The sequence below is a fragment of the Gnatocerus cornutus genome, chromosome 7 (genome assembly GCF_029298725.1).
Source record: "Gnatocerus cornutus isolate USDA-ARS CGAHR chromosome 7, icGnaCorn1.1, whole genome shotgun sequence".
Lineage (NCBI taxonomy): Eukaryota > Metazoa > Arthropoda > Insecta > Coleoptera > Tenebrionidae > Gnatocerus > Gnatocerus cornutus.
This window is the reverse complement of record NC_142239.1, coordinates 9,067,293-9,082,171: the sequence shown is the minus strand read 5'-3', so window position 1 is coordinate 9,082,171 and position 14,879 is coordinate 9,067,293. Positions and strand designations below refer to the sequence as shown.

Here is a 14,879-nt window from a genome sequence, read left to right as displayed (position 1 = left end):
AGACTTATAAACTCCACAAATTTGGTTATTCTGGCATTAAAAATGAAGAACATACAGGTCGTTAAAAATTTTTGGTCAAAAAACAAAAATTTTTCTTTGCTCCTCGAAATCAAAATTTCTAAAAATTCTCTTTTTCGGTCTAAATTTTTCTAAATCGACACTCTTAATAAGGCAGTCGAGAGTGATAATCTCCACAAATGTGGTTAAAATCGCATAAAAACTAAAAAAAATTATAAGATCTTAAAAAAGGTGTAAAGAGTAATAAAAAACATTATTTAACTCATTTTTCACCAAAATTGTAGACAGACCCTTATGCTTCTGAGGTACCGATTTACAATAAATACTGACAAAGAAATGTTTATTTGATTGACTTTCTTTATCTAGGCGGGTGCTCAGTTGATTTACTACCAACCAAGTTTTGTACATACAAACAAGTTGGCCTTGAACGCAGGTATTTGAGCGATTTCTGTATCTCATATACAGGGGTTTTTTTTACTCATTTGATTTCCTCTCCAAGTTTATTTGGCCTTGAACGCAGGTATTGGAGTGATGACTGTATTCCATATACAGGGTGGATTTTTATACCTATTTGATTTCCTATCCAAGATTAGTTGGCTTTGAACGCAAGAGTTGGCGCGATTTCTGTATCTCATATACAGGTGGATTTTTTTTACTCATTTGATTTTCTACCCATGTTTAGTTGGCCTTGAACGCAGGTATTGGAGCGATGTTTTACTCATTTGATATCGAACGCAAGCGATGGATGATGAATATTTTTTTATACTCAATTTATTATGCGATGATTTTGGGGGAAATAAACAGTTGATTAAAAAAAATCCTTTTTTATTAATAGATGTATAATAATTTAAAACTAAGCCCACAACTCCTCATCAAAATAGATGGGAAATTGAATGAATTTGTAACGCTCCTCCTTTGGTTCAAAGGACGGCTTCCACGGGTCCTCGGGAAGTGGAGGCGGCGCGACCAGAGCTGCCCGACACTTGGTTAAATGTTTGGCCAAGTTTTTCGGCCGGACCCAATGGTCCTTCACCAAACCACATTGAACCACTGTTAAAAATAAAGTAATTAACAATTGTTCATAATTAGAAGAATACTTACAGAAGGGCTTCTTTGTGTTGTTCATTGCTGCGACTGACTATCAACTGATATGCATGAGGGTGTTTTATAAGAAGTCGCCTCCTTTGTTGATTTACAATAAATACTGACTGACTGAGACATGTTTATTTGATTGACTTTCTTTATCAAGCAGGTGCTCAGTTGATTTACAATGGATATTTTTTTCATCATACTTATATGAACGCGTTGGGTTAAATAAACAATTGATTAAAAAAAGTTTTTTTTTATTAAAAAACTATACATAAAAAGGTGCCTTAAGCCCACAACTCCTCATCCCAAAAGAAGATGGGGAGTTGAACAAACTTATATCGCTCCTCCTTTGGTTCAAAGGGTGGCTGCCAAGGGTCCTCGGGAAGTGGAGGCGGCGTGACCAACGCAGCCCGATACTTGGCCAAATGTTTTGCCAAGTTTTTGGGCTTTACCCAATGGTCTTTCACCAAACCACATTGAACCACTGTTAAAAATAAACTAATTAGAGAAATAGTTTTTTTTTTGTTGGGCAAATATTGCTATTTTAGTCCTCAAATTGGTGTTGCCCTAGTTTTCCCAAATATTCATTGAGTGTTGGCTGAAGTTGAAACAATATTTGCAGCGACTTTTTCCCAAAGTATAAATGATGATCGACACCATGATTCTTCTAGTGTTGTTCAATTACACGCAGGGTGAATGTTGGTGTCGATTTCATAATATTTATTGATTGTTTCTCATCCAAAGCGCAACTCTTTGTGTTGTAGAAAAGTGAGAAATTCTTCTTTTGTCAGCTCCACACCCGTTGGTGCACCATGGATTTTACCCAAATGGGTAATTGGGGTAAAACGAACCTTCACATCTAAACCGACACTCACATATTTTGACTTGCTTTTGTTCAAAAAGAACACGCTTTTTTTATTTCCAAGATGACTTACTATTCAAGGTCACATTTTTCAAGGTTATTTCAAAAATTGTTTGGGTGTCGTTTTCTAAAAATCCTTATATTTGAGGCGCTTTGGCTCCTTTCAAGCAGAGGTTTTCCTCAGGCGACATTATTGGATCTGTTTGGAATGTTTTCATGTGAGGATCGAACATTTATCTTTCATGTTCGATTTTTATCAAGTTATTTGGTGGCAAAACCAAATGTGCCATCAATTAATCATTGGTTTCATCTTTCATTTTTTGCTTTCCAGTCTGAGCCATAGGCTAGCATCGCAAATTCTTTTGCGTTGTGACAAAGCTGGCATAGCAATTTGTCAAATTTCTCACTCTGTTACTGGTTTAAGGCCTGTTGAGGGGAGTATTAATAATAATAATAATAATAAACATTTATAGAGAAATTGAGACTTAAAAATTTTAATTTGGTCTAATTTTACCGGAAAATCAAAATTCATCCTTCCCATTAAGGTGGGAAGTTTGAAGGTGAGATTAACAATTGATTTTTAAATCGAGGTGTAATAATTTAATCAAATCGCAATTTTAAATATTTTTGTTGAATTTTGCCTGTTGCATGTGAATCTAATTTATAATGTTCCAAACAAATACATCTAAAATTTTCAAAAATATCATCCAATAGTAACAGTTTTTAAATAAATATCAGAGTATTCAGCCAAATTAGTACATTTAAAAACATTGCATTATTTTTGAGCTCTCTCATAATACGAATCAGATATTGGTTGTTCTCTAAGGTTATCGAAAAATTCATCTTTTGGTGGTGAATTTGGATAATTTAATTTTGATAAATCATCAATGGACGAATAAGGAAAACACCCTTTTGTCTAATCAAACAAAATTTCTCATCAATACTAAAATCTTTGTTTACAATATTACACTGGTGTGATTCCAATGTATTTGCCAATTTTTCCAACGACGTAGCTAAAAATCGAAATGAATCCACGAATCGCAATTTTAAATATTTTGGTTGAATTTTGCCTGTTGCATTTGGAAAGTTACCGACATGAACATATTTTCCAAAAGTTATATATTTTTCGGTAGTTTTACCAATCACATCCAACTTTTCTTCATGACAAGCTAATCTTTTGATAAATAAATGACAATCATAATTTGATAAATTGTGAAATACTACTGGTATAAAATGTGGTGTCTGATGCTGCAAGTTACAACTCTGATGAGCTGTGCCTTTAAATTTACCAGTAAAATGATTGTGATTGCGAAATTTTACATCATCGTGTTTAAACGGTTGTTCGCACAAATAGCATTCAGTTGCCATGAAATGTTGATATTGTTGTTCCGGAGTTAAAGGAATCATTGGTTTTACGACACTTAAATAATTTTCATAGAAATGACGAGCTTCAGCATCCAAAGCTGCTACAAAGTCATCAATACAATTTTCACCTCGAAACAGTACAAATTTGGATAGAGAATAGTTGAATGAACAGTGCAAGTAATATGCACAAGAGTGTTGGATGTGTTTAAACGTTTTCATAGAAAATGATTGAGCTGGATTAGGTGAAATGGTGTCAACAAGGCCTCACAAGCGCAATAGAAAATAAATGGGAGCGGTAATTGACGTTGGAAAGCAGTAAATTCTAAAATGTCGGCACGAACTGTTTTACCAAATTTATTAATAACTTTGAGGGTAATTTTGTAACAATGTGGTTGCAATCATTTTCCAAATGTCTGTCAAGTAATTTTTTAAAAGTGAAAGATTGTAAACAAACCTCGCAAAAAAAGATTTTGCCCTTATGTCTTGATATTTGGCTTCTAACAAGTTTAGGTAAATTTATTATTGTTGCATAATGTTGATTACCATAACCATCTTCCAATAATAGGAGATTAATATGAGTAGTTTTTAATTTGTTGTATAGTATAAAGGTCCGACGATATCATCAGTTCGCTCTTGGCTTGAGATATTTATAGAGATATTGTTTTGAGATTCAAAAATTTTAATTTGGTCTAATTTAACCGGAAATTCAATATTACTAAAATCACATACGCTATTGAAGTCTTCATAAGATGTTGTTAAGGTCTTTTTCCCATTCGGTTTTCTTAACCCAGCCACTATGGCCCAGGCGAAGCAAAATACATCTCTGTTGACTAGGTTTAAAACTGCCTGCTTTTTTGCAATGTGGTGAAAGTAAGAGGAAGATGTAAGAGGAAGCTCGTAGTGGGTTGTAATAGTTGATTTTAATATCGAGGTGTAATAATTTAATTAAAGACCATCCTAAAAAAACAGAAAATTATTTTTACAAACATGATGTAATGCTTCTTACCAGATTGTCTCTCTGCAAACTCCAACATTTTTTCATACAGTTGCTCCCTCTGATCATTTATGTAATCAGTTAAATCTAAACCAAAGGTGAGATTCACTTTTACCGTTTTCATTTTCTGTAAATGTAACTTTAGTAATTGTTTGAATTTTGAATCAGTGCTTGCAAAAAACTGTTCCAAATCTATATAATCCATATCGGGGTAAAGTCGGTAGGTCGCAATTCTACTTTTAAACGCACTTTGAATTAACGCCACACCATCTTCTACTTTAAACAAACTTTTTTTGCAAAGAGATGCCTGAGGAATGGTGATTTGACAGCTTTCACAAAATGCAAGCAGCTTCACTATGCTTTAAACGGGTTTCTTTGGTTTTGATTAGAAAACCACATTTTTCACATGGGGAACTTGATTTTTAAATAAAACCAATTAGTACCCATTTATTTGATAAATATTATCACATACCTCCTTTGTAAAGAGGGTGTTTACCCATTATACACAATGAAAAGACATAATAATTTTGATTTATACTCCTCCAACATTAAACATAAAAACAAAACATAAAAGTGTCGATTAAAAAATGTTTTTTTTACGTAATTTAATCAAACACTTTCTTTTTGATAGGGCAGCTTTACGTTTCCTTTCAATTCTTTCAATAATTTTCTCATTTAATTCTTCATGTACTGGGGAAGGGATATTTGCATATAGGTCATCTCCCTCATGAGGAAAGGGATTAGGAGAAGGAGGAGGAGGAGTAAAATCTTTAGTATTCATAAACATTGTTGGAGGTGTTAATAATTTTTCCAAATTAGAAGTGTTACTGTCAAACAAGTTTGGTGAAAAAATAATTTCAGTATTCGATTTAGGGGTAGATGTTATAGAGGGATTTAAATGGAACGACTCATCGGAGGATTTTATGCATGGGGCTGCCTTTCCCCACGACTCGTTAAACGACACGTTAAACGACACGTTAAAGTCAGAATTATTAAATGAAAATGATAAAACACTCTCACTTTTCGAAATCGACTTTACTGACAACGAATTTGATAAAACGGGTAACGATTTGTTAGGGGTGGAAGAGTTTGGAAAAAAGATTCAATTAGTTCTTGAGTTTCAAGGTTTAGCATTTTCGAAATATAGTCTTGAATATCAGACTCATGTTTTATATCTAATATTGTAGGAGTCGTCACACTTCGTTTAATGTCTAAAGTGGTGGGTGGCTGCACCAAAATATTTTCATGAATAACTATTTTTTTGTAAGGGTTACAACCAGGTTCACGATCCAGACATCTTTGTAAAAGCGTGGTACTTACGGGTTCTGAGGAAGAATGATGTGTTTCAACATGTGGAGTAGAGGGTGGATTCTCTACGTTCCGTTGCAAACACTTATGACACTCACACCCTCTCGACGTAGAGGTTTGCGAACACGGTTGAAATGATTCAATAAAATCAGTATTACGAAAGTCACATACGCTATTGAAGTCTTCTTAAGATGTTGTTAAGGTCTTTTTCCCATTGGGCTTGCAAACTAACTATAGGTGGCGCTGTGAAGCAACAATATGTCGGCCCATTGAAGGATGCACTTTTGTATTCCGGGCGTTTACAACACAATCAACAAATAATCCCACTTCTAACACCACAGAACATGAAAAAACACATTAACAGCAAAACACGCGAAATTTTAACACGTGTGTGTTCTTCAACGGACAGTTCAGATTTTTTCCGCTGCACGACGCGTCGATCTGTCGGTTTGCCCAAGATTCGTCTCTATTGACTCGGTTTAAAATTGCCTGTTTTTTGCTTCTTTTCTTATACTTCTTACCAGATTGTCTCTCTGGATTTTAACCAAATGGGTAAGTCCACGGGTTCTCGGGAAGTGGAGGCGGCGTTACCAGAGCTGCCCGACACTTGGCTAAATGTTTAGCCAAGTTTTTAAGCTTTGCCCAATGGTCTTTAACTAGACCACATTGAACCACTGAGACATGTTTATTCGATTGACTTTCTTTATCAAGCAGGTGCTCAGTTGATTTACTACCAACCAAGTTTTGTACATACAAACAAGTTGGCCTTGAACGCAGGTATTTGAGCGATTTCTGTATCTCATATAATACAGGATGGGTTTTTTCCTCACTTGATTTCCTATTCAAGTTTAGTTGGCTTTGAACGCAAGTGTTGGAGCGATGACTGTCTCATATACAGGATGAATTTTTTTTATACCCAACCAAATTTATTGTCCTCACAGCGATGATTTGGGGGAAAATAAACAGTTGATTGAAAAAAAAGTTTTATTAATACATTTCTAATCTAAACTATAATACAGCCAACTAAGCCCACAACTCCTCGTCCCAATGGATATTTTTTTCATCATACTTATATGAACGCGTTGGGTTAAATAAACAGTTGATTAAAAAAAGTTTTTTATTATTAATAAACTATACATAAAAAGGTGCCTTAAGCCCACATCTCCTCATCCCAAAAGAAGATGGGGAGTTGAACAAACTTATACCGCTCCTCCTTAGGTTCAAAGGGTGGCTGCCAAGGGTCCTCTGGAAGTGGAGGCGGCGCGACCAATGCAGCCCGACACTTGGCTAAATGTTTAGCCAAGTTTTTAGGCTTTACCCAATGGTCTTTAACAAGACCACATTGAACCACTGTTAAAAATAAACTAATTAGAGAAATAGTTTTTTTTTTGTTGGGCAAATATTGCTATTTTAGTCCTCAAATTGGTGTTGCCCTAGTTTTCCCAAATATTCATTGAGTGTTGGCTGAAGTTGAAACAATATTTGCAGCAACGTTTTCCCAAAGTATAAATGATGATCGACACCATGATTCTTCTATTGTTGTTCAATTACACGCAGGGTGAATGTTGGTGTTGATTTCATAATATTTATTGATTGTTTCCCATCCAAAGCGCAACTCTTTGTGTTGTAGAAAAGTGAGAAATTCTTCTTTTGTCAGCTCCACACCCGTTGGTGCACCATGGATTTTACCCAAATGGGTAATTTGGGTAAAACGAACGTTCACATCTAAACCGACACACATATTTTGAGGTGCTTTTGTTCAAAAAGAACACGCTTTTTTTTATTTCCAAGATTACTTACTATTCAAGGTCACATTTTTCAAGGTTATTTCAAAAATTGTTTGGGTGTCGTTTTCTAAAAATCCTTATATTTGAAGTGATTTAGCTCCTTTCAAGCAGAGGTTTTCCTCAGGCGACATTATTGAATCTGTTTGGAATGTTTTCATGAGCATTTATCCTTCACGTTCGATTTTTTATCAAGTTAATTGGTGGCAAAACCAAATGTGCCATCAATTAATCATTTGTTTCATCTTTCATTTTTTGCTTTCCAGTCTGAGCCATAGGCTAGCATCGCAGATTCTTTTGCGTTGTGACAAAGCTGACAAAGCAATTTGTCAAATTTCTCACTCTGTTACTGGTTTAAGGCCTGTTGAGTGGAGTATTAATAATAGTAATAATAAACATTTAGAGATATATTGTTTTGAGATTCAAAAATTTAGTGCTCTCAAAAAACTGTTCCAAATCTACTTCATCCTTGTCTGGGTAAAGTCGGTAGGTCGCAATTCTACTTTTAAACGCACTTTGAATTAACGCCACACCGTCTTCAACTTTAAACAAACTCTTTTGCAGATATTGAGCACTTCTATAATGAATGAATGCAAAGAGTCGCACAAGAAACGGTGATTTGGCAGATTCTGTTGGTTATTTTTTGAAACAGGTTGAAGAATGTGTGTCATCAACCGCTTTACTATTTCTCTTTGACAACAAATGATAAAGTTAAGACTAAATGTCTTTTGCACGTAATTCAGTCAAACACTTTCTTTTTGATATGGCAGCTTTACGTTTCCTTTCAATTCTTTTAATAATTTTCTCATCTAATTCTTCATGTACTGGGGAAGGGATATTTGCATATAGTCATCTTCCTCATGAGGAAAGGGATTAGGAGAAGGAGGAGGAGGAGTAAAATCTTTAGTATTCATAAACATTGTTGGAGGTGTTAATAATTTTTCCAAATTAGAAGTGTTACTGTCAAACAAGTTTGGTGAAAAAATAATTTCAGTATTCGATTTTGGGGTAGATGTTATAGAGGGATTAAAATCAAACGACTCATCGGAGAATTTTATGCATGGGGCTGTCTTTCCCCACGACTCGTTAAAGTCAGATTTATTAAATGAAACTCACTTTTCGAAATCGACTTTACTGATGGATCTGAATATGGGAAACTACCCTTACGTCAGATTATATATATGTTTTTGAAAGTGGGGAAGGATTATCAACAGTTTCAAACAACGAATCTGATAAAACGGGTAACGATTTGTCAGGGGTGGAAGAGTTTGGAAAAAACAATTCAATTAGTTCTTGAGTTTCAAGGTTTAGCATTTTCGAAATATAGTTTTGAATATCAGACTCATGTTTTATATCTAATATGGCAGAAGTCCTCACACTTCGTTTAATGTCTAAAGTGGTGGGTGGCTGCACCAAAATATTTTCATGAATAACTATTTTTTTGTAAGGGTTACAACCAGGTTCACGATCCAGACATCTTTGTAAAAGCGTGGTACTTACGGGTTCTGAAGAAGAATGATGTGTTTCAACATGTGGAGTAGAGGGTGGATTCTCTACGTTCTGTTGTAAACACTTATGACACTCACACCCTCTCGACGTAGAGGGTTGAGAACACGGTTGAAATGATTCAATAAAATCAGTATTACGAAAGTCACATATGCTATTGAAGTGTTCTTAAGATGTTGTTAAGGTCTTTTTCCCATTGGGCTTGCAAACTAACTATAGGTGGCGCTGTGAAGCAACAATATGTCGGCCCAATGAAGGATGCACTTTTGTATTCCGGGCGTTTACAACACAATCAACAAATAATCCCACTTCTAACACCACAAAACATGAAAAAACACACATTAACAGCAAAAAACGCGAAATTTTAACACGTGTTTATCCTTCAACGGACAGTTCAGAATTTTGCCGCTGCACGACGCGTCGATCTCTCGGTTTGCCCAAGATTCGTCTCTATTGACTAGGTTTAAAACTGCCTGTTTTTTGCTTCTTATGCTTCTTACCAGATTGTCTCTCTGGATTTTAATCAAATGGGTAGTTGGGGTAAAACGAACGTTCACATCTAAACCGACACTCACATATTTTGACTTGCTTTTGTTCAAAAAGAACACGTTTTTTTTTATTTCCAAGATTACTTACTATTCAAGGTCACATTTTTCAAGGTTATTTCAAAAATTGTTTGGGCGTCGTTTTCTAAAAATCCTTATATTTGAGGCGATCTGGCTCCTTTCAAGCAGAGGTTTTCCTCAGGCGACATTATTGGATCTGTTTGGAATGTTTTCATGTGAGGAACGAGCATTTATCTTTCATGTTCGATTTTTATCAAGCTATTTGGTGGAAAAACCAAATGTGCCATCAATTAATCATTGGTTTCATCTTTCATTTTTTGCTTTCCAGTCGAAGCTATAGGCTAGCATCGCAGATTCTTTTGCGTTGTGACAAAGCTGGCATAGCAATTTGTCAAATTTCTTACTCTGTTATTGGTTTAAGGCCTGTTGAGTGGAGTATTAATAATAATAATAATAATAAACATTTATAGAGATATTGAGACTTAAAAATTTTAATTTGGTCTAATTTTACCGGAAAATCAAAATTCATCCTTCCTATTAAGGTAGGAAGTTTGAAGGTGAGATTAACAATTGATTTTTAAATCGAGGTGTAATAATTTAATCAAATCGCAATTTTAAATATTTTAGTTGAATTTTGCCTGTTGCATGTGAATCTAATTTATAATGTTTCAAACAAATGCATCTAAAATTTTCAAAAATATCAGCCAATAGTAACAGTTTTTAAATAAATATCAGAGTATTCAGCCAAATTTGTACATTTAAAAACATTCCATACTTTTTGAGCTCTCTCATAATACGAATCAGATATTGGTTGTTCTCCAAGGTTATCGAAAAATTCATCTTTTGGTGGTGAATTTGGATAATTTAATTTTGATAAATCATCAATGGACGAATAAGGAAAACACCCTTTTGTCTAATCATACAAAATTCCTCATCAATACTAAAATATTTGTTGACAATATTACACTGGTGTGATTCCAATGTATTTGCCAATTTTTCCAATAACGTAGCTAAAAATCCAAATGAATCCACGAATCGCAATTTTAAATATTTTGGTTGAATTTTGCCTGTTGCATCTGGATGGTTACCGACATGAACATATTTTCCAAAAGTTATATATTTTTCGGTAGTTTTACCAATCACATCCAACTTTTCTTCATGACAAGCTAATTTTTTGATAAATAAATGACAATCATAATTTGATAAATTGTGAAATACTACTGGTATAAAATGTGGTGTCTGATGCTGCAAGTTACAACTCTGATGAGCTGTGCCTTTAAATTTACCAGTAAAATGATTGTGATCGCGAAATTTTACATCATCGTGTTTGAACGGTTGTTCGCACAAATAGCATTCAGTTGCCATTAAATGTTGATATTGTTGTTCCGGAGTTAAATAAAGGAATCATTGGTTCTACGACACTAAAATAATTTTCATAGAAATGACGAGCTTCAGCATCCAAAGCTGCTACAAAGTCATCAATACAATTTTTACCTCGAAACAGTACAAATTTGGATAGAGAATCGTTGAATGAGCAGTGCAAGTAATATGCACAAGAGTATTGGATGTGTTTAAACGTTTTCATAGAAAATGATTGAGCTGGATTAGGTGAAACGGTGTCAACAAGGCCTCACAAGCGCAGTAGAAAATAAATGGGAGCGGTAATTGACGTTGGAAAGCAGTAAATTCTAAAATATCTGCACGAACTTTTTTACCAAATTTATTAATAAGTTTGAGGGTAATTTTGTAACAATGTGGTTGCAATCATTTTCCAAATGTCTGTCAAGTAATTTTTTAAAAGTGAAAGATTGTAAACAACCATCGCAAAAAAAGATTTTGCCCTTATGTCTTGATATTTGGCTTCTAACAAGTTTAGGCAAATTTATTATTGTTGCACAATGTTGATTACCATAACCATATTCCAATAATAGGAGATTAATATGAGTCGCTTTTAATTTGTTGTATAGTATAAAGGTCCGACGATATCATGAGTTCGCTCTTGGCTTGAGATATTTATAGAGATATTGTTTTTAGATTCAAAAATCTTAATCTGATCTAATTTAACCGGAAATTCAATATTGTTAAAATCACATACGCTATTGAAGTCTTCATAAGATGTTGTTAAGGTCTTTTTCCCATTGGGTTTTCTTAACGCAGCCACTATGGCCCAGGCGAAGCAAAATACATCTCTGTTGACTAGGTTTAAAACTGCCTGCTTTTTCGCAATGTGGTGAAAGTCTGATGTAAGAGGAAGCTCGTAGTGGGTTGTAATAGTTGATTTTAATATCGAGGTGTAATAATTTAATTAAAGACCATCCTAAAAAAACAGAAAATTAATTCTACAAACATGATGCAATGCTTCTTACCAGATTGTCTCTCTGCAAACTCCAACATTTTTTCATACAGTTGCTCCCTCTGATCATTTATGTAATCAGTTAAATCTAAACCAAAGGTAAGATTCACTTTTACCGTTTTCATTTTCTGTAAATGTAACTTTAGTAATTGTTTGAATTTTGAATCAGTGCTCGCAAAAAACTGTTCCAAATCTATATAATCCATATCGGGGTAAAGTCGGTAGGTCGCAATTCTACTTTTAAACGCACTTTGAATTAACGCCACACCATCTTCTACTTTAAACAAACTTTTTTTGCAAAGAGATGCCTGAGGAATGGTGATTTGACAGCTTTCACAAAATGCAAGCAGCTTCACTATGCTTTAAACGGGTTTCTTTGGTTTTGATTAGAAAACCACATTTTTCACATGGGGAACTTGATTTTTAAATAAAACCAATTAGTACCCATTTATTTGATAAATATTTTCACATACACAATGAAAAAACATGATAATTTTGATTTATACTCCTCCAACATTAAACATAAAAACAAGACATAAAAGTGTCGATTAAAAAATGTTTTTTACGTAATTTAATCAAACACTTTCTTTTTGATATGGCAGCTTTACGTTTCCTTTCAATTCTTTTAATAATTTTCTCATCTAATTCTTCATGTACTGGGGAAGGGACATTTGCATATAGGTCATCTTCCTCATGAGGAAAGGGATTAGGAGAAGGAGGAGGAGGAGTAAAATCTTTAGTATTCATAAACATTGTTGGAGGTGTTAATAATTTTTCCAAATTAGAAGTGTTACTGTCAAACAAGTTTGGTGAAAAAATAATTTCAGTATTCGATTTAGGGGTAGAAGTTATAGAGGGATTAAAATCGAACGACTCATCGGAGGATTTTATGCATGGGGCTGTTTTTCCCCACGACTCGTTAAAGTCAGATTCATTAAATGAAACTCACTTTTCGAAATCGACTTTACTGATGGATCTGAATATGGGAAACTACCCTTACGTCAGATTATATATTTTTTTGAAAGTGGGGAAGGAGTATCAACAGTTTCAAACAACGAATCTGATAAAACGGGTAATGATTTGTCAGGGGTGGAAGAGTTTGGAAAAAACGACTCAATTAGTTCTTGAGTTTCAAGGTTTAGCATTTTCGAAATATAGTTTTGAATATCAGACTCATGTCATGTCACTCATGTCTAAAGTGGTGGGTGGTTGCACCAAAATATTTTCATGAATAACTATTTTTTATAAGGGTTACAACCAGGTTCACCCTCCAGACATCTTTGTAAAAGCGTGGTACTTACTTCTGAAGAAGAATGCTGTGTTTCAACATGTGGAGTAGAGGGTGGATTCCCTACGTTCTGATGTAAACACTTATGACACTCACACCCTCTCGACGTAGAGGGTTGAAAACACGGTTGAAATGATTCAATAAAATCAATATCACTAAAGTCACATGCGCTATTGAAGGCTTCTTAAGATGTTGTTAAGGTCTTTTTCCCATTGGGCTTGCAAACTAACTATAGGTGGCGCTGTGAAGCAACAATATGTCGGCCCAATGAAGGATGCACTTTTGTATTCCGGGCGTTTACAACACAATCATCAAATAATCCCACTTCTAACACCACAAAACATGAAAAAACACACATTAACAGCAAAAAACGCGAAACACGTGTTTATCCTTCAACGGACAGTTCAGATTTTTTCCGCTGCACGACGTGTCGATCTCTCGGTTTGCCCAAGATTCGTCTCTATTGACTAGGTTTAAAAGTGCCTGTTTTTTGCTTCTTATACTTCTTACCAGATTGTCTCTCTGGATTTTAACCAAATGGGTAACTCCACGGGTCCTCGGGAAGTGGAGGCGGCGTGACCAGAGCTGCCCGACACTTGGCTAAATGTTTAGCCAAGTTTTTAGGCTTTACCCAATGGTCTTTAACTAGACCACATTGAACCACTGTAAAAAATAGAGTAATTAACAATTGTTAATAATTGGAAGAATACTTACTTCTTTGTGTTGTTCATTGCTGCGACTATCAACTGATATGAATGAGGGTGTTTTATAAGAATTCGCCTCCTTTGTTGATTTGAAATAAATACTGACTGACTGAGACATGTTTATTCGATTGACTTTCTTTATCAAGCAGGTGCTCAGTTGATTTACTACCAACCAAGTTTTGTACATACAAACAAGTTGGCCTTGAACGCAGGTATTTCAGCGATTTCTGTATCTCATATAATACAGGATGGGTTTTTTCCTCACTTGATTTCCTATTCAAGTTTAGTTGGCTTTGAACGCAAGTGTTGGAGCGATGACTGTCTCATATACAGGATGAATTTTTTTTATACCCAACCAAATTTATTGTCCTCACAGCGATGATTTGGGGGAAAATAAACAGTTGATTGAAAAAAAAGTTTTATTAATACATTTCTAATCTAAACTATAATACAGCCAACTAAGCCCACAACTCCTCGTCCCAATGGATATTTTTTTCATCATACTTATATGAACGCGTTGGGTTAAATAAACAGTTGATTAAAAAAAGTTTTTTATTATTAATAAACTATACATAAAAAGGTGCCTTAAGCCCACATCTCCTCATCCCAAAAGAAGATGGGGAGTTGAACAAACTTATACCGCTCCTCCTTAGGTTCAAAGGGTGGCTGCCAAGGGTCCTCTGGAAGTGGAGGCGGCGCGACCAATGCAGCCCGACACTTGGCTAAATGTTTAGCCAAGTTTTTAGACTTTACCAAATGGTCTTTAACAAGACCACATTGAACCACTGTTAAAAATAAACTAATTAGAGAAATAGTTTTTTTTTTTGTTGGGCAAATATTGCTATTTTAGTCCTCAAATTGGTGTTGCCCTAGTTTTCCCAAATATTCATTGAGTGTTGGCTGAAGTTGAAACAATATTTGCAGCAACGTTTTCCCAAAGTATAAATGATGATCGACACCATGATTCTTCTATTGTTGTTCAATTACACGCAGGGTGAATGTTGGTGTCGATTTCATAATATTTATTGATTGTTTCCCATCC

General features: G+C 34.7%; 1 protein-coding gene across 1 annotated transcript; it reads right to left on the bottom strand.

Moving 5' to 3' along the window:
- Positions 1 to 826: 826 nt before the first annotated feature.
- LOC148170739 (uncharacterized) lies at positions 827 to 12,065 on the bottom strand. Its single transcript, XM_088040595.1, has 2 exons — positions 4,341 to 12,065; positions 827 to 4,291 (listed from the first exon to the last, which is right to left on the bottom strand). The coding sequence occupies exons 1-2, from the start codon at positions 4,531 to 4,533 to the stop codon at positions 4,077 to 4,079; spliced, it is 408 nt and encodes a 135-aa protein (XP_087896721.1). The 5' UTR covers positions 4,534 to 12,065; the 3' UTR covers positions 827 to 4,076.
- Between the last annotated feature and the right edge of the window lie 2,814 nt (positions 12,066 to 14,879).